The 25,633-nt window shown below is 55.5% G+C and overlaps 1 protein-coding gene across 1 annotated transcript in view; it reads left to right on the top strand.

Moving 5' to 3' along the window:
• Positions 1-16,948: 16,948 nt before the first annotated feature.
• Positions 16,949-25,633, top strand: part of LOC105184534 (dachshund homolog 2) — a 112,616-nt gene continuing 103,931 nt past the window's right edge. The window contains exons 1-3 of the mRNA XM_025296594.1: positions 16,949-17,068; positions 17,183-17,359; positions 22,146-22,234. Coding sequence (XP_025152379.1) covers positions 16,949-17,068; positions 17,183-17,359; positions 22,146-22,234 — 386 coding nt within the window. The remainder of the gene's footprint in view (positions 17,069-17,182; positions 17,360-22,145; positions 22,235-25,633) is intronic.

Genomic DNA, 25,633 nt, shown 5'->3' with positions numbered 1-25,633 from the left:
GGAATACTTTTCCACCTCCACCACTCTTTCACCCGGCGTCCTCCTCCTCCTCCTCCTCTTTCTCCTGTTCCCCCCTCCCCCCCGTCGATTCCTCCGTGCGGCGAAAGCCGAGGGTCGGAGATAGCGAGCGAGAAATTAATTCGGAAATCGATAAATTCGTTTCGACGAATTTCTCCTCGTGCGGCGCGTACGATGTGAAAAAATGAATTATCGCGCGCGCGTATTATATCGTAAGATAATCGGCGATTTCTAAATTCCGGGCCGGCGCGCATGAGCGGCTATTAAATCGAGCCGAAGAGAGCGAGCCGTGCAACGAGGGAGAGAGGAAGAGAGGCAGAGAGGAGAGACCGCGCGTTCGGTAGTAGAGCGCGCGCGCGCGATTTAGTAGAATGTGTCGGAATATCGAAGATTTCGCGGCAGTCGGAATCGATTTCTCCGGTATCGTTTAATAGTAACCTTCAGCCAGCCACGACGCTTTATGCTCTCTCTCTCTCTCTCTCTCTCTCTCTCTCTCCCTCCCTTCTCGCGCGCGTTGTAACGCAGCGATCTTGGAACATTTCCGTTCGCCTTTCGGCTTTCACGGCTCAAATTGTCACGCGTTGTCTCTCTCCCCCCTCCGTCTCTCTCTCTCTCTCTCTCTCTCTCTCTCTCTCTCTCTCTCTCTCTCTTTTTCGCTGCTGCAGCTACGCTGCAGTTTACACGGTTCGATCGCGCGACACGCGCGCGATCGCCGTCGATCTTCTTCGACGGCGAATAAAGGACGAACTTCGCAGAGAGGAACTCGAGGAATGCCGGATACTCGATGGAGTGTGCACGGAACAGGCGGGATACGTCGAGTTCCTTCGGGAATCGAGGGTTCGTTTGCCGATTGCTCCTGCGGTAGTATCGAGGGCAAAGCAATTTCTTCGCCGAGAGTTGATCTCAAGCGCGCGCCGCCTCTCTCTTTCTCTCTCTCTCTCTCTCTCTCTCTCTCTCTCTCGGGGATTAATTAAAATCTCGAACGTGCCGCCGATTAATCAACGGCACTCGATGCGCCGCGCAGCCTCGTAACAGCGATTAATAATGTATCGCATGGCTTACTCGACGAGGAGAGCAAAAGTTCGTTCTCGCCCGTTCGCGAGCGAGCCGCGCGAGTTTCTTCGACTTGTTCGTCGCACTCGGCCGATTTTATAACGTTTAAAATCAACAGAGTATCGGCGGGTCGTTCGCGGTGAAAAATTCAGGCACGACGAGCCCGTCGAGATTGCCTTTTCAGGGGTCGCGCACTCAGCCTCTCGGTATGCCCGAGCCGGAATTTTGGCTCGACTTTCATTCTATTAATGTCGTCGAAATCGAAGGTTCGATGGACAGATTTTCGAGGCGCAACATCGCACATGAATTATTGACATCACACAAATTATCGTGACGCTGCAAAATGATTGCTCACCGGCGACGTTTCGTCGAGCGCGCCTTCGGGAAGGCTTTGTATAAAAATTTTATTCGATACTCGATTATCCCATACAGAGATCATCTTCCCCGAATCTTTCTTAATTCCCAATTTCCGTAAGCGGTGTATCAATTATGCAACTTGTTAAGCAGTAAAGTACCGCGGTAAGCGGAGAATATCTTTCATTGGCGCTGTCGAAATTCCGATGGAATGTAAAAATTCCAGACAGGCAAGGCGGAAGGCTCTGTCGTCACATCCTGCGTCCTGGAACACGTCCTGGCATTAGCTCCTGGCTTCGTCATCGTGGCCAGGCTCACTCGATGGAGCCGCGTACGACTCGGTCAGGAACGCGTGGTTAATTAATAATCGCACGTTCAATGCTACGAGCGACGATATTTTCCGTGCGCGCGGCCGTCCGACTAATTGCATAATTTCGTCACATTTCATTTCACCACCATCCAAGACCCGGAATATTTTAAGAGCGATTTCTCTCTCGGTCGCGCCGGAAAAACTCGCAAAATTGATCAGCCGGCGATTGGCTGAGAATGACTTTGCCCTTCCCGAGGCGCCGTTTGTTTTGATAGCCTCGCGTACGTTTTCGTAAACAAGGCATTGTGTCGCGAGCCGACGAGCCGACATGTCGCGCAACGCGAATCTACGTGTAATCTCCCGTCGGGGCGGGGGGGAGGGAAGGTTTTTTTACAACAGCCGTGGGGTGATGAACCCTCCGTTAGTCGCGATATCTTTCACTCACGAGTGGCCGCGAGTTTTTTATCTGCCTCTCGATATACGTTGTAGTTTGAAGTCCACAGGATATCGCGAGGCTAGCACGAAGGATTGGAAGGATTAAAATATTCCTTTCGATGCGAGAAATTCAATCGGGTCCTCGTCGGCGCTACGTTTATTACCGCGCACGTTCGTTTCCCCGATCGAGTCGCGTTTACGCGAGTGCTTGCGAGTGTCTGGAGCCACGGAGCAGCCAGGACGAAGGAGGCAGGACGCAGGACGCAGGACGCAGGAACGCGACCAGCGTGTATCTCCAGGTGCGTTAAATCACTTATGACGTGCAAGATCTCTCTGATTTAGACGAATCGAGCTAAGAATTTCGAAGACATTGCGGAATGTAGAATCTGCCGACGTTCCGTCATTGTTTGCTAAATCGTAACTTTATGAGTCTCTGATTATTCGTTAAGCCATTGTAATTATTTTGTGCGACGAGGAGGCTCAATGCGGCCGGCCGAATAGCCAAAAAGGCCCGTGAACACGAATTTGTCATCGATTGCGTTCTTAAAGACCGTAAATAATTACAATGACTCGCAAATGCTGAGATTTTTGTTGATCTAAAAAACGCTACTTGGTCCTTGGTTGAAATTTAAATTTTTATTTTCGTCTGCGGGAGGTCTGACGGCGCTTGCCTCTCCTCTTCGATGCACAAATTTTATCGAAACGCGCCGAAAGAAAGGTAACAGAGTTACCTTTGTCACTTAATATTTGCTTATGGCGTTGCTTGCGTGTTGTTGCATAATTCATAGACATTTTGCTTATTAAATTTAAGAAAGGGATATTTTAAATATACAAGAACGGAGATTGAACGTACAACTTTGAAGTATAAGCAAGTGTAAACAAAGCCGAGTGTGTCTCTTCGGGAAAAAACGTAAATATTGGGTGATCGTTTATATGATGACAGGGCTGTGCGATGCAATGTGTCTCCCGAGGTCGTCCGTCGAACGTTCGAGCCGGGCAATATTATTCGCGGGATTAATGCTGGAGGAAAGTTTCGGCTCGGGGCCGAGAGAACCGGCGGACGTCGGAACTAGCGTTGCGGCCGTTGAAATCGCCTAATCACGTAATTCATTAAGGTTCTCGAGACGATCGGTTTGGCCTGTCGGGAGGCGACGAAGCCGAGACTCAGAGTGGAACGGGTGTGGTGCCGGTTCGTAACGCGGGACGACACGCTTTTCGACCACCTGACCGCTTCACACACGGCGCATTTAGCGGCCGGTATTAATTTAACACCTACCGACAGGCGCGCTCGGCACTTGCGCACCCGTTAAAATAATAAGCGAGTCGGCGTTATGAACGCAACGGAGAAATAGGCGGGAAAGCCTTTGGGAAACGCCGAATGTCTCGCCGCCGCGCAATCCTTCCTCGCGCTCGCGTGATTAGGACTTTCGTCCGTAATTTATCCGTTCGTTTTATTTTCGTGGTCCGGGGCGAGGGGGCCGTCTCTCTCTCTCTCTCTCTCTCTCTCCCTCTCTCTCTCTCTTTCTCTCTCTCTCTCTCTCTCGCGGAAGTCCTTTCGCCGAGGAGCACGAGCGCGGCCGCAGCCGGCCGGCTGGCGTCTTCGCGCACCGTGGCCGTGAGAAATTGCGGCCGCGTCGAAATAAGAAAAGCGACGGCAGTGTGTAAATTCAGTAATAATTAGTGGACGCGCGGTGTATAGTTGATTGCCGCCGTGTCGTTCATAGAACTGTATCAATTATGACTGCGTCACGCTATTCAGTCTTGTCGAAGTGGTAACAATTATTACGTCATGTATACACACACAGCTCTAATAATTTATGATTATCACGAGGTTAAATAACGTGACCGCGGGCGGTCGCTATTGCCGCCGTGTCGTGCACTGCGCGCCGAGTCAACATTGGCGGAAAGAAGTGCCTGACGCGAAACGCTGAAATTACAGGGCGCTATCTTTGGCCCCCACCGGTGTATCGCGTATCTTGTGTATTTTTGTTGCTCCGGCGAAAAAGTAGCAGCGAAACACACAGAGGGTGTCTTGAAGATATAAAACTCGCGTACGTGTGGAAGCAGGCGAAGCTGACGAGAAAATTGATCAGCGACTCGGCATTTTCCGCGCGCTTCTCTGCGCGCAAAATGGCGCGGAATTTTATCGGCCAGTCTGGCGCAATCCGCACGCACACGAGAACTCGATATGTTATCGCTCTAAATCCCTTGTACATATTTATTATCGCCGACGCTCTCTGCACTTGCCGGGGGAGGGAGGGAGGAGTGAATCTGCCGACTGTAATTCTATTCTCACTGCGCGTGATATATTTGCAACCGCAAACGCGCCGAGCGTTTTTCTCGAGCGAACGTTTCTCTCGTGCATCGCACGAGCCGCTGTCTCTTCTCTTCCCGACGCTGTTTTTCTCCTCTTTACCTCCTCGGCAGACTCCACGAATGCGCGCGCGTCCCGCGGCCGATCGCGAGCGCGCAATTTCGCCGGCGCGCGTCCTGACGACCTGACCCCGTCGCCGCTGCTACGTCGCCGCGATTAATGGCCGTTTAATCTTGGCATTTCGCTTCGCCGAACTAACGGCACGATAACGAGCTCGCTCGAGTGTTTGTTTTGGAGACCCATTCGCCGGGTCGATTGATTCGGCTCAAATGGCGAGCAATGATAAGGTCCGCTTCGCGGACATTCGCGCGCGCGCGCGCAATACGGGCGCACCTGGACGGTTCACATTGGCTTCTTTTTCCGACTGCTCGGTTTCATGCGTTATTATGTTTGCATGTACTCCACCTCGCTTTATTAAGTCCCGTCCTTCAGAGAACTGCGATCGTTCCCTCGACGAGCACGCTTCGCAAAGCGACAGCCACGAGGCGTTGCGCGTTAGAAACCCGAAAATCGGCGGAAACAATCACCCTCCGCGCAGAGGAGTTTTTTTTCAAACAGATCGATTTGAAGATCGATTCGAATGACGAAGAAAAAAAATCGATCTTTAAAAAATCAGTTTGTAAAGAATCGATTCGAGAATAATCGATCAGAATCGGTGTACGCGTGTAAAGTGAACCACTCGTTAAAGTATACTACACCATCTGTCAGATTTCTACACTCTAAAGTAGACCTCGTGTAATTCAAATATAAAGTTTAATATGAATTAAAGAAATTAAACGGGTGGTACTCTTTCGCTTGTGTTGTGTGTGTGGCCGCAACAAGATAGAAAAAGATCTTTAAATCTTTACTCTGAGGATTTTATTAGTTCGATTGAACATCAATCAAGGGCTTTCAAACGTTATTAAATAAGAAATCACGTTTATTGTTACATGCATACACATATGTATATAATATATACTATTATATGGAGTGGCTGTGATTGGTTCGCGCGTTCCGTTCCGCTGAAAATTTTCGGCCTAAAGGCAACATAATGTGTGCATCGTGCAGCCGTTAAAAGTGTGTTCAAATATTACAACTAAAAATAATTAGAAAAAGGAAAACAATATTACCAGTAGAAACTAGTGAAAAAATCGTGTTGGCGATTTTCAGCATTTACAGATCGATCCTCGAATCGATTCGGTTCCAGAAAATCGATCCTTTAGGCTCCGATTAATCGATTGAAAATCGGCATCCCTACCTCCGCGATCTCTCCCGTTTCCTCCGAGAAGAAATTCAAACTTCCTTATAAAAATTCCCCGTCCGCTGCTTGCAGAGAGAGAGAGAGAGAGAGAGAGAGAGAGAGAGAGCACCGCGCTGCGTACTGCCGCTCTCCCAACAAATTCCCACAATAGCACTCGAGAGAGCCGCAGGGATCGAATCGCGCGCGCGCGCGCGGTCTCTATTAATTTCGCCCAGCGCGTCGGAAGAATTCCGCGGCGGCCGTGGGATCGATCGCGCTCGTCCGGAGCGAGACAGAGAGACAGAGAGAGGGAGGGAGAGAGAGAGAGAGTCAGAGAGGGAAATCTATCTCGGTCGGGCCGAAAGCAAGAAGTCCGCGCGTCGATCGAGACGCGCCGCAGCCGCGATCGTTGTAACATCGCGTCGCGATATACCGGTCGGCTACGTGCGGCTCGTTACGCGCGCGCGTTTCTGTCTGTGCCGCGTGCGCGCCGCACGCGTACGTGCTCGTCCGCTCCGAGATACATCCTGCGAGTGCAAGCGCGCGCAGCTGCGTCGGCCGATGCCTTGGCGTAAGGACGTAATTTTTACGTCCAGGCGGCGGCGGGGCCCCAGATGCCGCGGCGCCGCGGCAAATGGAAACGCGCAATTGACACACGCGCCCGTTGAGAAATAATGCACGCGCTAAAAGCATCGGCGCGAGGGGGAGGGGGGGGGAGGGTGACTTTTGTCTCCTTTGGACGCGGTCGTCGCGCCATGCGCCGCCGCTCTCGCCTCGCGCGGCTTGCATTTTTCATTCGCGCGAGATTCACGTTCGCGTTCTCGCGCGATCGCGCTCTCGAAATCCGCCGGTCGTTTACGTCTGCTTTACGCACATGTGCGTGTACGAGCGAGCGTTCGCGTGCGTCGTGTGCTGTGCACGCGTGCGTGGCCGGTCGTTAACGGCACTCGTCGGCATCGCACCGGTACGCGCTCCGCGCTCCGAGGGAAATGACATTTCGGCCCGGCCCGGCTCGGCTCGGCACGCACTTTGTGCGCGCGCGCGCGCGCTTTCGCATTATCGCACCTGCTATCTCACTCTTCTGGGCCACGTGTGCGTGGATGACGCCGCGTGGAAAACGGGGGACGGCGAGACTTTCGGCCGGTTCGTGGAAGGTAGAGTCAATGAGGGAGGAGGAGGAGGAGGAGGAGGGGGAGGAGCGTGCGAGTGAGTATAGGAAGACAGAGTAAGAGAGCAAAGATGGTAGGAAGGTCGACGGGAGGTGGAGGATCGATAGCCTGCACCTCGGCTCGAATTGCCTCGCGCCTCCAGGCTCGGTGCGAAGGATCCATTAATTTCCGCACCTCGGCGCCGCTCGACGTTGTCCGGCGCGGCGACCTTCGCGCCGCGCTCTCGCGTGTAACGCCGAAAATCCCGGACGCGCAGGGAGCCTGCTCGGCGTCTGCTCGCCGAAAATTCGGATGTATAAGGCGAGCGCGTTCGCGCCTTGTGTGTCGCCCTTCTCGCCTTCTGTCTCTCGCTGTCCCTTCGCCTTTAGGCTTCTCGTTGCCCGCCGCGTTCCCGAGCGCGCGCCGGCCGCCGAGGGGGGGAGCGCCGCGCGCTCGGTGTGCGAAATTTCGGTACTTAACAACTCCGCCAAATAGATATTCGATCGAGCGATTTTCACCGCGACACGAGGGAATTACGCGCCGCTGGCGCGTTAATCCGCCATTCTGACAGCATTCGCGCGAGCGCGCCGCGCCGCACCGCCTTTTCCACTGCCGACAGAATGATTGTTCGGATTCAATGCGCAGTGGCATTTGGCAGTTGGCAGCTCTCGAGGGGTGGCGAGCGGGGCGGCCCGGCAACGACGGAATAAGCTGTCAGAGTGTTGCAGAGCCGAAATGAAAAGTCTCTGTCGGGGAGAAAACGCTCCGGTGGGCTCTCTCGCCATCGTGTTCTCTCTCTCTCTCTCTCTCGCTCTCACTCTCTCTCTCTCTCTCTCTCTCTCTCTATCCTCCCCCTCTACTCTGTCTGCCTCTCTCGCAACACCCCTTCACCTGCTCACCCCGTGTACTCATCCTCTCTGTCTCTCCTCACCCCCTTCTCTCTCTCTCTCTCTCTCTCTCTCTCTCTCTCTTTCTCTCTCCCTGACCACGTTTGGACGTTGTTTCGGCGTGGAGGAGGGAATAATCAGCGGAAATTCGCGAATAACGCTCGACCACGGGATGCGCTCCGACGCGTTGGAATATATATCGCCTTCGTGCGCGACCGAGGTACACGGCGAAGAATCAGGCCGCGCGATCAATCAGCAAACTCGATCGGGACGCATAATTAATGAAGGAACCCCCTCCTCACTTCCTGCGCGCGAGTCTCCATCGTCTCGCGCAGGGAAAGCGATGTGTCCGTCCGCCCGCCGACGACGACGACGACGACGACGACGACGACGACGACGAAACGTCGTCTCGTCGGCACGACGTAGCGAGATCGATGTAGCGAGGGACGAGAGAGCGTGGGGGGGTGGGGGGAGGGAGGGAAGAACAGAGAGCATTCGCTCGCGGATTGAGCGTGACGAGTAGGCCTGGCATTGAGCACGGAACGCGCAACCGGCGCGGCGCGGCGGCGTAAAGAAGAAACGTAAGCGAACCCGCGATTATCGCGGAACGAAAAGGGGATCGTTCGTCGGACATCGGTCACCGGAGAACTTTAATCACCGCACTTGAGCAAAGTAATTACAATCAGACACCCTTGTACGGCTATAGGATAGACGTAGCGGCGGAGGATAGTCGGGGAGGGTACGTAGGAAAGAGGAGTCGGGTCCGACGCGTCCGTGGTCTATGATTAGCTGGAGGTGACCAGCGGAACCGACCCACCCCGTCGAGGGAGAGAGAGAGAGAGAGAGAGAGGGAGGGAGGGAGAGAGAGAGAGAGAGAGAGAGAGAGAGAGAGAGACAGCCCACTTGCAGAGGCAAGGGCTAGTAGTGTCCAGGAGGACCCTTTCAATTAATTACCTGCCGTCGCGTTAGTTAACTGGAGATTCATCGGGAACTCGGCGCGAAGAACCCGATAGTTACCCCGGAGATTCGGTTGAAGGGGTTGTGATTAGCGCGAGACTCCGCACTGGCGGCACGATAATCGGAGTTGTCCGGCTACGGCCGGCTCTCTTTCCCTTCTCCCTCCTCCCCCCCCCTCCCTCCCTCCCTCCCGCTCTTTGCGAGCAATTTATGAATTTCTTGTTCCGCGTTACCGGCGAATCCGAGTATCACGAGCGCGAGTTGAGTGAGCGCGCGCTCCTCCCAGCGGACAACAGAGGGAGAGAGAGAGAGAGAGAGAGGGGGGAGAGCTTTCTAACGACGTTTAATTGGCACGTACCCTTAACAAAATTCCCGCCGAGCGGCCGAGCGGGAATAACACGGAAAGGGCGCGCAGAAATTCTTGCCGCGCGTTATCGGGATAAATTTTAATGTTAAAACCAGCTGCAACTCTTCTCGCCCAGCCGTACAGCCAGTGTGATGATGCGTTCGGCTTGGCACACCGATAAGCGATATCCTCCTTTACGAGCGGCTGATTAGACGACAAAGAGCGAGAGCCAGGTGCTCTACGCGGAATATGCGTAATTTGCTCCGCGTGTATCCTCGAGCAGGTCGGATAGTCGTTACGCGGTCTCGCCTTGCTCGGGCAGGGGGCGCGGGGCGCGGGGCGCTCGACGGTCATAAAAATCTACTGGGAAAACGCTGAAAACTACGTTGTCGCTCGGCCCGTTGCGCCGAAACGATATATTAAAAATTTTACCGCGCCTTAATTATACCGATTTTATTGTCGTCCGAGCGAATTTTCGCAATTACCGCCGTTTCGCCGCTGTCGGCCGCTCGACGCCGTGCGCGACGTGTAATCGTAAAAAACGAGACTAATGGACGAGCCGCCTCGTTTCCTGTCTCTTTCGCTCTCTCTCTCTCTCTCTCTCCCCCATCGCGCGGACCTCCCTCTCCGCGGAGTACCGAGAGGCATAATTATTGCACGGCGGAAGAGGGCAGCGTCGGTGCAGCAGGAGCGCAGATCCGATAGATAGAAGCCATCACCGCCGGCGCTTCGTCTTTCCGTCCCTTCGCCCTTCTTACTCACCTCACGCCCTCACCGTGGCTCGTCGTATCCACTTTCGCTCTTGTTCGCAACTAGCCGAGTAATTTCTTTGAAAAATACTTTGGAGAGATACGAGGAATTCTTTTCTTCTTCTCGCGCGCGCACACACGTACATTTAGCGCGCACGTAGAAGGTGACTTTTCGCCAAGCGCTTTTTTCTTCTCTTTTCTCGTTTTTCTTTTAACCTTTACGCTCGGCCGGACACGTTGCTGCCCCTCCTCCCCCTCCCCCCCCCGCGAGTGCGACTGCAATCACCGTCGCGAAGAAATTCGAGTCGCGCGTCTCCGCGCGTGATCGGTGTGTTTGTCCGGCAACGCGGGCTTGCGACGATAAAGTCGTCGTGGCCGTTATATTATTATTACCGTAAAACGCGGCGCGGCGAGTAATTTAAATCCCATCCGGAGAAGTAAAGGCTCGGCGCGCTACGTCTGTGCGGACGAACGTACGTATGTACGTACGTACATACGTACGATCAGATTACCCGGCGAAGCGAGGCTGTATTTGCATAAGTCAGCTTGTCAGTCAGGCCGCGTGGCAACTGCACGACCCCCCTTGCCCTCGCTTGCCCCCGAAACAACCCCGTGAACCGGGCGAGCGCGCGGCCCCGACGTGCCGAGGAAACGCTCGGCGCCTTGAAACTCCAACGCCGAGACCTTCGTATTTTATTCCTCTTCTTCTCGCGCGCTTCTCGCGCCTCGACGAAAATTACCCGCGCGCGTACGCGCGAGAGAGAGAGAGAGAGAGACAGAGAGAGAGAGAGAGAGAGAGAGACAGAGGAAAGGAGAGTCGGTGAGAAACAAGGAGGACAAAGGAGAGGGAGAGATGGATCGTGGCCGGGATATTTAGCTTTACACGCTCGTGTCTCGAATCCGCGCGCGCGGTTCCGTGCGAGCCACGTTTTAGAGATGCGCTCTATTACGCGATGCATCCCGCGGAAATTACGGCCAACGGCCGATCGGGGCTGCTTTCTCCAATCACATCTGGTTACCGGGAGATGCATCGCTTCTCTCGTCTTCGCACGCGCGCGCACACACACACACACACACACACACACGTACATATACACACACTCGCGGCGAGAAGGAACTCTGCCCGGCGCGACTCGTTGGGCGATTCGTCGGGCTCATTCGCGTGATCTATTCCCTCCTCGCGTTCTTAAGCGGCACCGCCGACGCTCGTCGGTGGAGAGCGCATCGGTCGTATTAATTTTCGTAAATCGTCTGAGACCGGGTGCACCGCAAGGACACCCGGTGTGCCGTGAGCTTCGTGCTCGGCCGTCGTCTCGTGCGCATGGAGCGCAGGAGGTGAGCGAAGAGGAGGAGGAGGAGGAGGAGGAATGGGGCGCGGAGGTGGAGACGGCGGAGGGACGAGCACCGAAAGAAAGTGAGAGAAAGAGAGAGAGAGAGAGAGAGAGAGAGAGAGAGAGGAAACGAGAGCCGAGCGTGGCCGATTAATCATACTTTCGTAGGAATTACCCTGCTATATACGTTGGCGTTTGCGAGGTCGAAGGGCAGTCCTCGTGCTCCCTTCTCACCGGCGACTCGTCTCTCTCTCTTTCTCTCTCTCTCTCTCTCTCTCTCTCTCTCTCTTTCTCTCCCCCCCCCCGCCGGTCTCCTTCCCTTTCTCTCTGTCGCACGCGAGCCGGGCTCTCATCAGACACGTGAATTACGTAAGGGCCCCGTGAGCATGTAAAGTCCGGAGATTACGATATTCTCTGATTGGAGTGCCCTGTCACGAGTTCAAGGGGCAACCATGAAGACTCGCCCCGCGTGTCCGCCTCGCGCCAGGCCGGCGTATTGTCGGACAAATTCGCGATTAGGCTCTCTCCCCGTTGTTTCTTACGACTCCGTAAGTGACTGTCGCGGAAGAGGGACTCGCTCGCTCGCTCCTCTGCGCGCGCGCGAGAGAGAGAGAGAGAGAGAGAGAGAGAGAGATGCCGTTCTCTGTCACGACCCTTTTCCCAATTGCGTAACAACGTTTCCACGAGCGTGCGCTCGTGTGCGCGACGCGGCGCGCGTTTATCGATCGCTCGCTCGCTCGCTCGCTCGCTCGCTCGCTCGCTGGAAAGCGAGAAACGCTGTGCCGAGGCATGGAGGAGTTTGATGCGCCGCCGCCGCCGCCGCCGCCGCCGCCGTCTTGTAACCGTGTTCGCGAAGATGTAAGGTGTCCGAGCAATGCAAATACTAGACGAATTGCCGCGGGTGAGGAGGTAGTTGCGCGCCGGGCAGAAATTGCGGCGCGGGGGAGGAGGGCCCCGGCTATCGGTCGGTGGAAGGAGGGGGAGGGAGGGGAGAAGAAAGAGGTCGACGCGAGGAGTATCCGACATGCGAGGAGTGTAGTATGCCAGCACGCCATTCGCGAAACACTGCGAGAGCGCTTAGCACGCGGCGGCCGATATGTCGAGTGTTGTGTTGCGCCTTCGCGACTCCTAGGATGTACTTCCTTCACGGTAGACGTGCGCGTGGAGGAACACAAACGGCTGGTACGTACATCGTACCGCTTTTACGGTCGATGACGATCGGATACAGGCGCGAGTTGATCGCGAGTGAAATCCCGAGTACCGGTCGCTCGATATTCGAGCGAGACGCGAGCGATTTCGTGTCCTCTCTCTGTCTCTCTCTCTCTCTCTCTCTCTCTCTTATCTCTCCTTTTCCTGCTCTTTTCCTTCCGCTTCCTCTTTACCGTCATCATCGCCGCTTCGCGTTAGAACGCCTGATTTGGCGCGCGCGCGGAGGGAGAGGGCAGAAACTCGAGTCTCGGGAAAAATGGCGCGAGCGAGTGAAATTCGACGGCAAAGCCGGCGGACTCGCGCCTAGCGAAACGTACGATCCATCGGTTTCCGCGTTGTTTGAACGCGAAATGGACAACATATGTAACGGCCGTTCACGACCGAGCGCCTTCAGCTCGCACGGAACGTCTAGCGGAGCTAGTTGAAGCGCTGCATGGGCAGGAGGGAGACTCGCGGGAACGACGAGGAGGGAGAGAGACAGAAAGATAAGCGAACTTATTTGCCGAGCCATTCGCGCGCGATCGCAGGCTCATCCTTCTTCCCCCTCAAATACATTCTCTTCCGCGACTCGATCTCTCGCGCGTCTTCCGCCTCTCTCTCTCTCTCTCTCTCTCTCTCTCTCTCTCTGTCGTGTGAGAGAGAGAGAGAGAGAGAGAGAGAGAATCGCGACAATGACCCCGGGAACAAAGCGCGACCTTTTGTACGCGGTGCTCGCGGGGAAAAAATCGACGAGGCCGAATTGGATATCGAAAACCTGTTTCCCCGGCCGGCTTTATAAAACTCTCCGCCGCATTTTGCGTCCGATATAACTCGGTAATTACGTAGGCAGTGAAACTTTCCGGGGCAGAACGGCGCGCCGCGAATTACATTAGCAATAATCAAACCGGCGATACGATCTCGAGTGCCACCTCGGCACCGACGCTGTCTCTCTCCCTCCCTCCTTTCCCCCGTCCTCTCTCTCTCTCTCTCTCTCTCTCTCTCTCTTTTTCTCGTCGGCTGGCTTAGGTGGCGACCATCGTCGGGATTCGCTTCTCCAACAACGTCCGCCGTCCGGCGCGCGGTCAATTTCAGCTAACCCTAAATTTCAGACTTCATCCGGGTCGGCACTTACGCGAGAGAAAGAGAGAGAGAGAGAGAGAGAGAGAGGGGAAGAGAGTGTGAGAGAGAGCAAAGGGAGCGCGCGAGATTCGGGAGAGGCTCTGCCTCGAGATATGACACCAATAACAAAAATCATAAACACTCGGATCGTTGATTAAGTCCCTTCGCGAGGATCTTGAAGGCTCCTCGCCCCGCCGAGATATGAGGATCGTATCGCAGCGGGACGGGAGCGGGATCCTGCGTCTCTCCCTTCCCCTCAGCCCCGCTACGTAATACTCCCGGGACGAGTAAGTACGTAAGTCGGCGCGCGCGCACACACGCGCACGTCGCCGGAGTACGCACGTAGTACGTGCGGCCATCTCGAGTTTATGCTGCTTCGATTGCCGCGTGTAATTCCGGCGATATGAGCGCGATCGTGTTAACACCGCCTGTTATCCGCCCGCCCGCCTTTCTCTTCGCTCCCGTCGCGATCCCGCCGCGCGTCTCGTATCGATCGCGCGGAAGAAACCGTGACGGACGCGCTTCTTCGCTTCTTCTTGGAGCGTGCGAATTTCCACGGGCAGTTGTACGTCCCCCTGCGCACAGACGAAACGGTCGTCTGTGTGTGGCCTCTTAACGTGGAACTGGCGGTACGTTACGCGCTTCTGTCCGCGGAGCGAAAGAAGGTATCGGCCGTTAATTGGGTGGGAGGGCCATCTTGGTACAACGCGAACGTTGCCGCCGGTGAGACGATAATTTTACGCGCGTTGTCGCCGCAGCTTCTTTCGCCGGAGCGAGCGGAGGATCGATTCCGAGAAGAAGAAATTCCCAGCGAGCTGGCTAAAAGCTCCGAGAGAAGACTCGAGACATTTTTTAAGCTGACTGACGAGAGAGGAGCTTCAGCGAAATTCGAGTCGTTCGCGAGGAAAGCTACGAAGAGGAAATGGAGATTAGCGCGTGTGCGTCGTTGAAAGGGCGGCCCGAAATGGGCCCGAAATGGGCCCGAAATGGGCCCGTCGATGCGCGAAGCGCGAGATGACCGCGATGCGAGGTCGCGCGAGGTGGACGCGAGGAATGTGTCTCGGAGGAGGTGCGGAGGAGAGGCGTGCGCGCGTTGACGAGCGTGCGGTCGATCGACTTTCCGAGAAGTTACCCTCCGTGGTGGTGGTTCCTTGTGTAACGCGAGCCGGTGCGTGGCGTGCGCGCTCTCGAGTCCGGGAGTACTCATACGTGCGTGTACGCACTCGAGGCTCCTTCGAGGAGTATCTCGAGAGAGACGCGAGCGCGTGAGCGCGGACGCCAGAGAAAGAGAAAGAAAGAGAGGGAGGAGGAGGAGGAAGAAGAAGAAGAAGAAGAAGAAGAAGAAGAAGAAGAAGAAGAAGAGGGTACGCACATACGACGCGGAAACAACGCGGCGCATTGTCGCACGGCGAGCGAGCGTGTATTACGCCGACACGGACGCGCGCCACCGCCGTTTCCCGTATTCGGTTCTCATGTCGCTGCGGCTCCGTCGACCGTGACGAGATGCGATACTTGTCGAACAAACTCGGAAATATTTGCGACACCCTGTACGCGGAGGTATCCACGAGCGAGCGAGCGAGCGAGCGAGCCCGTCGTCTCCGTTGCCGTTGCCGTTGCCGAGCGCGTTGCGAGGCGATGCATCGCGCCGCTCTCGACGCATAATAAACGCAAGCGCATAACGAATGCAAGCGTACGGTACTGCGTGTCCGGGGATAATTACATCGGTCGAAAGAATGATACGGAATTACGTGCAATCCGATGGCAGCGGGAGATTGCGCTGGCGATGCATTTTTTTCCCTCCTTCTTTACAAGGGAGAAATTATCGTGCGAAACTGCTTACACGGCGACGAGAGCGAGATAAAGAGGCAGAGAGAGAGAGAGAGAGAGAGAGAGAGAGAGAGAGAGAGAGACAGAGAGAGAGAGAAAGAGACAGAGAGAGAGAGAGAGAGAGAGGGAGAAAGTGGGGGGGAGGAGCCTCTTAAACCGCGGCGCCGCGGAGCGGCACGTAATCGGGCCCGTTTAATTTCGTCCTTCCGGATTTTCGCCTCTCCCGGTGTAATTGGTCCTTCTTTCTCTCTCGTACAAGAAATTCGTCCCCTCCTTCTCTGCCCCCCCCCTCTTTCTTTCTCTCTCTTTCTTTCCTTCGGTACACGTTTCCACTTTGACGGAACGATCGTACGAGCGCATACGGAATCGCGCGCGCGCGGCGATGGCTCCTCGAGCGGAGCCTCGAGCCTGTGCGCTCGTTTCTGAGACTTGACTTTTTAATCTGCTCGAAGATCCCTTGAAAAGGGTCTCCTTATCGCGCCTGGAGGCCCTGCGCCTTCGGGGCCCTGACAGTGACAGTCGCGGCCGTTGTCTCGAGTGGCGCCGCGGCTACTCCGGATTTTCGATACGAGCGCCAGAAAGGATCGCGTTCTCTCTCGGCGTCCACGGCGAGGACGAAAAGCAGACGCGACATGCGTGTACACGGTGCTTCAAACTTACCAAGGACATAAATAGATTACACGAGTTTTACACGCGTGCTAGAGACGGCGCGTCGGCCTTCTGTACCACGACGCGCGGCCACTTGAACGTTTCCTCCTCCTCCTCCTCCTCCTCCTCCACGCGCGGCCGTGCGTGCTCGTGTTCCAGTCGCGCGTCTTGGATGAATTTTATGACATTCTTTCTTTCTCCCTGCTGTGGGCCGAAACCACCCACCCCTCTCCATCCTCCGCTTCGGCCGAGGCGAAATCGCTCCGCGTTCCGCGCGCAGCGATTTCGCGTGTTTCGCCCGTTAATTTCCGCGACAACTTTTCCGCCGGCGCGCTCCCGCTCGTTTGCATAGGCTCTCCCGCCGAAGGAGCGAGCAACAAATATACGAGGAGGAAAGCGAAACGACATACTGCGCGATATCGAGCGCGGGCGATTCTCTCGAGTGCGTGCGACTCGCGCGCGTGCGTGTGCGTGTGCGTGTGGGTGTGTTCGCCAGACTACAAAGCCATCTCTCACACAATACTGGGAGCTCGGCGCGCGATATCCCGGCAGTTTCCGTTCAAATAGAGCTGCGTGCCTCGAGTTCGTTCTCAAGCCGCAGGTGTCAACTCTCGGCGACGCTTCCGGACGCGCGAGATCTGTGCCATTGCCTTCGGGAACGAGCGCCGCGCGCTCTGCCCCGTAGATATCCGGCCGACAGGTGCGCGCGCCGGTTGAACAATCTTTCGCGCCGAGATAACGCATCTCCCTCCCCTTCCCGCCCCCCTCTCTCTCTCTCTCCCTCTCTTGCTCTTTGTCTTTTTGAAATTTTTCGAGTGTCACACGACACGAACATGTGACGGCGGTTTTCCGCAAGTTCCGGAAGGTGCTTGAAGATCGGTGTTGCGAGAATCTACCGGCTCGACGTCGAACTAAACTTTATAGAACGTCTTTCTAGGTGTTTTCTGGGTTGTTATGGGGGTACGAGGTAATGCTCTGAGATGAGATGAGAGGCGTTGACACGTTAGGCACCGTCAAGCTCAGATATCTCGATTTTCTGTTGACCCTGTTGGCGCTCGAGAAATATTTCCGCATTTCCTTCCACCAACTTTGGAACTCATCATTTGTACATAAATTTGTACGACAAAAGTTACACAATTTTACATGTTGTATCTCTTTCAAGTGTGATACATTTGATTGTTTCATTACTTATCTCTGCTTCAAATCTTTTTCATGCCAGCTGCGCTGGCATTTCGAGTCGCTGGAGGAAATGCTCGTGCCAGCTGTGCTGGCATTTCGAGTTGCTGGAACAAATGCCCATGCCAGCTGTGCTGGCACTCCGAGTGCAAAGGGTCAAAGAATGTTTGAAAAGTTGGTATTTGATAGACAATTAAAAGATCTACCCCTGAGCTCGAGTGTACAGCTGCTACTCATTTTCACTCGTCGGGTGGAATGTAAGTCTACCGGAAATCATTTTTGTCATCGTTTAAACGCTCGACAGGGCATTGCTCCAGAGCTTTTAATAAATGCTACCCTCTCTCTCTCTCTCTCTCTCTCTCTCTCTCTCTCTCCCTCCATGGCGCGATAAGGTCCGATTTATGCGACGGCGCCGCGGTAATGCGTCCCGTTGAGGAAGTGCGTCCTTTTCGCGCGACGTAATTACGCCGGGCGGTGGCCGCAGAGATCCGCGCGAATAATACGTTCCCGATAATCGCGTGTCTCGGGAGCGCGGATGATCCGCGCGGGATCTACATCGCGACGCGTCCTCTACACCCCGCGACGATCGTCGCGAAAAATTCACTCACGGCTCGTCATTTCTCGATAAAGATGGGAGGTACTCGCCGCTGCCCGCCGGCGTGTCTAGGAAAAAGGAAGAAAAGAAAAAACGAGGGAAACTGATAAAGAGAGGAACGTATATGCCCGGCTATTACAGCGAGGGATCTTCTTCCCCACGCGACAAGGAACAAAACCGACAATTAGCCGTCGACGGGAGTTAATAAGCAATCTGGCGCGAAGTATCAACGCGCGTAAAATGTATGCTCGGGTAATTTGATACGTTCGTGCGAAGTCGGAGAGATACAGCGGGGGAGGAATCGCGCGCGCGCGCGCGCGCGGGGCTAAGTAGCCGGCTACATTGTGTCACAGCAATTAATGACGTTAATTTAGTCGTTATTAAGACAGATCCGGGTCGCCGCTCCGCGTGTGTGTGCCTTTCCGCCGAGTCGTGACTCCCGATGTAAATCGCGCATCTCGCGCAATTAAAACAGCCGTGTTTCCGCGCGCGGCGCATCGCATCGCATCGCATCGCGCGCGCGCGCGTATCAGCGCCGTGTAATAAGACAGCGATATTACGTCGCTCGTGTCTTATTACTCTTATCTCGCTGCCCCGTTCCTGTTATTTATTCTACAATGTCCCCCTCGAGCGAAAGGGGAAAAAAGGAAAAAGCAAGAGTGGCTGCAGGAGGGGGCGGAAGAGCGGCGCGCGCGCGCGTCTGTCCGCGCGGCAATCGGAAGGTCGACGAACCGTTTTCCTCCGGTAACATCGATCGACGTCGTAACGACGTATGGGCCCTGATCGCGCCCTGACGGAACCTACCTAAGTGCTCACCGGCGCGCAGTGTCAATAGTATCGTCAAGAGTTAACAACGCGCGCGCGCTTTAACCTCCCTGGTAGTGAGAGCCGCCTAGATTGCTGATCTACGCGCGTTTACGATTCATAACTCACGAATGTGGACGGCCGCGCGCCACGGTCGGAGGGAGAGAGAGAGAGAGAGAGAGAGAGAGAAAGAGAGACGGAAACGGGCAGTGAAAGCGAAGGAGCGGGAAAGCAACGCTCTCGTAGTAAGAAGGATCGCTCCGGGCGTATAAACCGTTTATTTATATGTCCTATTTAATGTTTGTCTGTCGCCCCGTGGGACTCATTTATTACGTCGCTCCGCTGCGAACGAACGTTCGCTCTCCTTCGCGAATTATATTGTATTTTATAACCGCGTGCACTCGTAAAACACATTGAACTGCAGAGAGGAGCGGTCAAGGTTCTCAAGCCGAAGACGCGTTGCGAGGAGATGATCGTTGAACGTATCGAGGGATACAAACGTGGAAAGCGATTAAGCGCGTCGGCGGCAGCTCGGCAGGCTTTCCTCCCTCCCGCCCCTCCCTCTCTCTCTCTCTCTCTCTCTCTCTCTCTCTCTCTCTCTCTCTCGTTTTCCCGAGAGAGTTTGCTCGCGCGGAGAAACTCGCAGGATCGCTCGCAGAATTGGCCGAGCTCGCGAGCGTCGCGCGAGCCGCTCGCTTTTTCAGCTTTCACGCGCGGCAAGGCGGAATTCTTGCCGCCGACAGCGCGTCGTACGATTCAATTTCTGCTCGATTGATCAATTTTGCGCGCGCAGCGAGTGCGAGAGAATAATGCTTGACGTCATGCCACTCTCGTGTAACGAAACAAACGAACGCAATTTCATAGGTGGCCTGCGCCGTCCGTCCGTCCGTCCGTCCGTCCGTCCGTCCATCCCTCCGTCCCTCCGTCCGTCCGTTCGTCCGTCCGTTCGTTCGTTCGTTCGTTCGTTCGTTCGTTCGTTCGTCCGCGAGCGCAGTATTACGCAATGAAATCTAGTTGGCCGGTCAATGGATCCGCATCCTCTGACAGACGAGCGCGATTCACGTACCGAAGCTTGGTTGCACGCACGGCTGATTCGATGTAACCACTCTTGGTCTGTCACCGACGGTCTCCTCCTGGCTAACGACGTCCACTTAACGCTAATAATTATTTTCATTGGGGGCTCCGCGCGTATACACGGGACTCCCCCATCCTACACGGCCAACTTCCTGCACGAGCGAATATAAAAATAGAGCTCTGTACGTCGGGACGTGCGCGCGTCGCGCCGCGCCGCGCCGCGCCGAGAGAGAGAGAGAGAGAGAGAGAGACTTCGATTCGAAACGCTTTTTCCGCCCGGCGAGCGCGCGAATCGTCGCTTGTCTCTCTCTCAAGGCGTCGTGACTCAGATCTATCCACCGACGGTGACTCATTCGCCACGCACACGTGCTTCCGCGTGCGATTCCGCGAGATTACCGCCGGAAACGTGCGCCCCCCTCCCTCCCCCCCTCCCTACACGTGCTTCTGGCGCACGACGCGACTCGCAGCGCCCGCGCCGCGCAGCGTTTTCTTGTCTCTGCGGAAAGAGTATTTCTGCTGAGAAGTTTGGCGGCGCTTTGCTTTACTTTGCTTTGCTTTGCTTGCGGCGCTCGCCGCGACGTGCTCGGATTTCGGCTCATACTTTGTTCTCGTCCAGGGGTGGACCGGCCTCGGTCGTAATTCTCCACGAGAACGCTACGGGGAAAGACGCGGCCGGGTGATATAACAATGTCGGGACGATTTCCGCAAATCTACCGGGCGCTCGTGGCCCGACGAAGAGCGTGGAGGAGAGCGAGAGAGAGAGAGAGAGAGAGAGACAGACGGTGCGCTCGTAAATTATTTAGGACCGGGGGTCCGAGGTGTCGGCGCGGGACGTCTCGATTGGCCCTCGCTGCCCAATCCGGGAGAAAATTAAATAACAACAAAACGATAAAAGACAATTGTTTCTAAGTTTTATGGCTGTCTCCCCGCCCGCGCCGGCGCTCGCGGCTCGTCCGGTCGAGCTGACGAGGCCGAAGGGCGTTTTATTGCTCGTCGCCGTGCTTTGGCCGAGCCGGGCGCTAGCCGCCCCTGATGCCCAGGTTACTTTATTTAGGAGACAAGGGCGGCGGCGGCGCGATTTCACGACACCGCGCTATTCTCGCTGTTCTCCGGCGTCGTTAACCCCAATTGCCGAGCTCTCGATCGATCGATCTCGACAAGCGCGTCCGATCGCCGCGCCGCGAGGACGGCGGGAGGAGGACGTGGCCGTTTGTAGCGACTCGAGGGTGTCGCGGGATTGCGCGGAGCTCGCGCGAGAAAAAGGCCGAATGGAGCTCGGCGAGATTTATGCTGATTATCGGGCGGCCAGCTAGCGAAACGAGCGACTGCAGGCGGGCGTGTTGTTGCGGGGACGCTTCATTTCTGAAAGTTTGCTGATAAAAAAGCCAGGGCGGGAACGAGACGGGACGGGACGAGAAAGGGGAGGGGAGGGGGGGATCCTTGATGAAGAGGACGCGGAGAGATGCCTGAACGCGCGCGTACATGTACACATTGACGTTCCCATCTCTCGCGGACCAGCTTCACTCTCTCTCTCTCTCTCTCTCTCTCTCTCTCTCTCTCTCTCTCTCTCTCTCTCTTCGTCTCCTCCTCACCGCTCTCCCTCCCTCCCCTGCTCTCACTCGCTCTTTCTCCGACCGATCCTCGTCCTTCCTGCCCTTATTCCTTCTCCGTCGCGCTCCTCGGCGCAAAGTACGCGGCCGAGTCTCTCTATCATCACGGCTGTAGCAATAACAGAGGGCTTACGGTTCCCGCCATATATTGCGGCCACATTTTTATTTTGACACTAATAGCCACGTGGTATCGGCCACGAGCATGACTCGAGTCCGTCCGATCGTGCTAATCCCGCCCCGATATTGCCCGTATAAATCCCCGAGTATCGCGCGGCGAGAACGAGAGAACGAGAGTACGCGAGACCTGAGAGAGAGAGAGAGAGAGAGAGAGAGAGAGAGAGAGAGAGAGAGAGAGAGAGAAAGGGAGGGAAGTGGAAGGAAAAGGAGAAAGCGAGCGAGAAAACGGCAAGGTGCACGGGGTGGGTCAAGGGGGTGCGAGCGAGATCGTGGATCCAATATGAAGTGGCGCCTAATGCTTTCCTGATTTATCGATCCACCGCGCGAGCGAACGAGCGAACGAGCGGCAGTTTCTCTCGCCGACGAGAGACTCTCTCTCTCTCTCTCTTTCGTGTCGGCGCCGGTAGACGCGTCGGGGAAAAGATTGCGCCCCACAAATCAACCCCCGGCCGCGCCGCGCCGCGCCTTTGTCTTCTGAGTCTCGAATTATCTTTGTGCTCGCGATCAATCGCGACTGTGCAAATCGAATAACTTATTTTCTCTCTCTCTCTCTCTCTTTTTTCTTTTCTTCCTGCTCTTTCTTTCATTCCGTCGTCGCTCTGCTCGCGCTGAATAGGCCGCTTTCTCGCCTCGGCCGTAAAGAACGCGCGAGAGGCGCACGTATACTCATAACCGCTAATCACCCCGACTCGCTGATAACTGCGAAAATTAATTAACGAGACCATTTTTTTCTCTGTTGCAGGTAGGTAACGGATTGGATTCATTTCTCCGGCGCGATCCATTTGCGAAGCGTGCGACGTTTCGAGAGAACGAGACACGAGGGTGGCGGACAAACGTATGTTGATCAATTACGTTCCCTCCCTCCCCCCCCCCTCCCCCTACTGCCATTTACGCCGAGCGTGCAAAAGACGCAGGCTCTCGGGACGCGCATCGCTCGGCGACATATTCTCCGTCAGCTGGACAAAGCGAGCGCGCGGGGGTGTCGACGGGCTCCGTCGTAAAACGCGCCTCCCCGTCGTATACGCGTTGTACGCAATCATCTAAATTATTCCATAAGACGGTCGTAGCTACCGAATCGCGCGCGTGTAAAGGAGAGAAACGGGGCTACACGGCGACGACTCGAGCCAGCCGGAAGCTAGCCAGAGCCGGGCTGATATTGATGCGAGGGGGAGAGACAGAGAACGAGAGAGAGAGAGAGAGAGAGAAATAGAGCGAGAGGGCTACCGGCGGGGGCGGGAAGGAGAGTACGCGTTTACTGCTTCATAACTCGGCCCGAGCATGGACAATCGGCCGTTATGATTTCGGATGCTATTTTGAATGCTCTACGCGCGCCGTGGGTGGGCCGGCGAGAGAGAGAGAGAGTGAGAGAGAGAGAGAGAGAGAGAAAGAGAGAGAGCGACGCGGAGCGGCACCAGAAATATGCTACCTCGTAAAAGCAGGACCCTTTATCCTAACACGCTGCTACCTAACCGCCGTGCGCGCGCACGTTTGTTAAGTCTCTATCAGATGTTTACCCGGCCGTCGTCGCGTTTAACCTCCGCCGTCGTCTCCGCTACCGGGATGATTTCGTCGTCGTTTGCGCCGATAGCGAATGTCTCGTCGCTTCCTCCCTCGCGCGCGATTTCCTCTCCTCGTTGCTCGAGCAACAGTCGCGAAAGACGAGAGACGCCAGCGAACGGATCGATCCTCCGTCGGAGGAGAGAGAGAGAGAGAGAGAGAGAGAGAGAGAGAGAGAGAGAGAGAAAGAGAGAGAGCGTCGGGAGTTGTGCAGCGAGCGCTCAGACTTCCAAATGAATTGGTCGGGAACGCGCGCGAGCCCGAAGGAGGTGGACGCCGCGCGATGCATCGATCTTCGTCTCTTTCTCGTTTCACCTCCCGATACTCTCCTCACTGTTTTATGCATAAATATCGCGCCGGCGCTGGCGGATTCGCCGGCGGACGAGACGAGAGAGAAAGAGAGAGAGAGAGAGAGAGAGAGAGAGAGAGAGAGAGAGAGAGAGAGAGAGAGAGAGAGATAGGAACGCTTTTAATTTCGCGGCGCTCTCGCGGCGAGAGAGAGAGAGAGAGAGAGAGAGCGTCTCTATACGTTAAGGAACGGCCGGTACGTCGTAATATTGAGGTTTTAACACGACTGTCAATATCGCGGAATAAAGGCCGCAGTAAACGACATTAAAATCGTTGCCTCGGGCCGCGATCCCGGGATCCGCGCGCGCGAGCGCGCACATGACGCCGGTAAATCACTAGTTAACGTTTCCCCATAATGCCACGGCGAGAGCCAGAGACACGCCTCGCCCATAAAAGACGACCCACGATATTCTGTGTACCGCGAGCGAGGCACCCACCGGCCACCATGAGCACCGCCGCCATGAGCGCCGCCGCCGTGTCGCGACACTTTGTCCGCGGTTTAATAGCGCCCGGCGCGCAATCGGCCGCGCGGAATCGCAAAGCGTCTCTCTCTCTCCTTCTCTCTCTCTCTCTCTCTCTCTCTCTCTCTCTCTCTCTCTCGGTCTCCTCACGGTACGAAGGGACGAGTTTCCGGAGGAACTTCCGGAGGACAGCTCTCACCGCGCCCCGATCGCCGCTGACCGATGTTGCGCCTCGATCGGCTTACGATCGCTTACGCGTTACGCTATATTCGCGTCGCGTTATATCTCCGCACTTGTTTTTCCACATAAATTATCCGTCGCGCGAGTCGCGAGAGCGACGTTCCTCCGGCGGGCGTTCGCGGCGCGTAACGTTATTACCGACGCGTTCTTGAATTCCTGCTCGCGCGCGCGGCGCGCAAAGTGACGCGTGAAAATATCCGTGTGCATTAATAATAATTTGTGTACTTTGCGAATTGGATTTGAATAAGTTATGGGCCGCGCTGGATAATTCAATGCCGCAAGAGACACGTCTCGCGTTAAATTCGACGCAAAATATAATTTGCCGACAACAAAACGCGCGCGCGCACGCCGCGCCCCTCTATTTTCGTCGTATTTAACAACGGCCGCGTTTAATCGAACGGTTTATTTTATTACGTGTAATTATCGCCTTATTTACACTGCGCGTTAATAACGTGAAACATATTAAATCGCGGAGAATTCTCGCACTCTCCCTCCCTCCCGCCCCTCCCATCCTCCCACCCTCCTTCCCTCCCTTCCACCCCGCTCTCTTTCGCTTTCGGATAACACCGGGTATCCTGCGCGTTTCCTGAAATTTTTCCGCTCTCCCGGGAGAGGTACGCGCGGCGCGCGCGCGCGCGCGATCTCTTCCGCCTGTAACAATGTCGTTATGCGAAATCACCCGCCCGAGACAAGGCGCGTCGCGCTCCTCTGCGACTTCTCGAACAGATAACTGCGACGTGCTCCGAGAGAGAGAGAGAGAGAGAGAGAGAGAGAGAGAGAGAGAGAGAGAGAGAGAGAGAGAGAGAGAGAGAGAGGGAGGAGAGTAGAGGAGAGGGACAAAGAGCAGCGGCGCGGGGCCGAGCCGGAGGAAACAATATTAACATAAGCTTTATCTAAATGTTAATACGGCCGGCGCATCGTATCGACCTGCCGACAAATATCACGCACGCTACTCTCCCGGAGTGTCCCGGGCGTAACCTTTCGGTGGGTGCACGTGGGTCGTTTCTCTTTACTCGTTCTCGCAAACCCCTGCGCACATCCATCTTCCCGCGTCGAAAGACGGAGAGGGAAAAATATATGTATGTACAGAGGGAGAGAGAGAGAGAGAGAGAGAGAGAGAGAGAGAGAGAGAGAGAGAGAGAGAACTGGGGACGGATAAGCTCTCTCGCCGCGGGCTCGGAAGCGAACGCTTAAAAATGTAATAGCGACGAGCCCCGAACACGTCCGACGCGCGAGACCGTCTCTCTCTCTCTCTCTCTCTCTCTCTCTCTCGCGTGCGCGCGCGCGGCGCTGGGCCTCTTTATTTTCCCCATTATTCAAATATAAATGTAAATGTTGATACAAACGGATAGGTAAATGGAAAGAGAGAATTCAATTGTTCGGCGCCGGCCGTGCCGGGGCCGGGGAGGCGGGAAATTAGTTTATAAGGAAGCGACGCGACTAAAAATGGGTAAAGGGGAAGGGAGAGCGAGCGCGCGCGCGAGAGAGAGCGAGATGGATGGATAAGCAGAGATAGGGGGAGAGAGCGAGAGGGAGAGAGGTAGACAGAGGATAAAAAGAAGACAGGGACGCCCGGGCGGAGGAAAACCGGATCAGCGTGGCGGGATGAAAGACGGGTTTTGCCAAGA

The sequence above is a fragment of the Harpegnathos saltator genome, unplaced genomic scaffold (assembly GCF_003227715.2).
Source record: "Harpegnathos saltator strain DR-91 unplaced genomic scaffold, Hsal_v8.6 scaffold15, whole genome shotgun sequence".
Lineage (NCBI taxonomy): Eukaryota > Metazoa > Arthropoda > Insecta > Hymenoptera > Formicidae > Harpegnathos > Harpegnathos saltator.
This window is presented reverse-complemented; position numbering and strand designations above follow the sequence as displayed.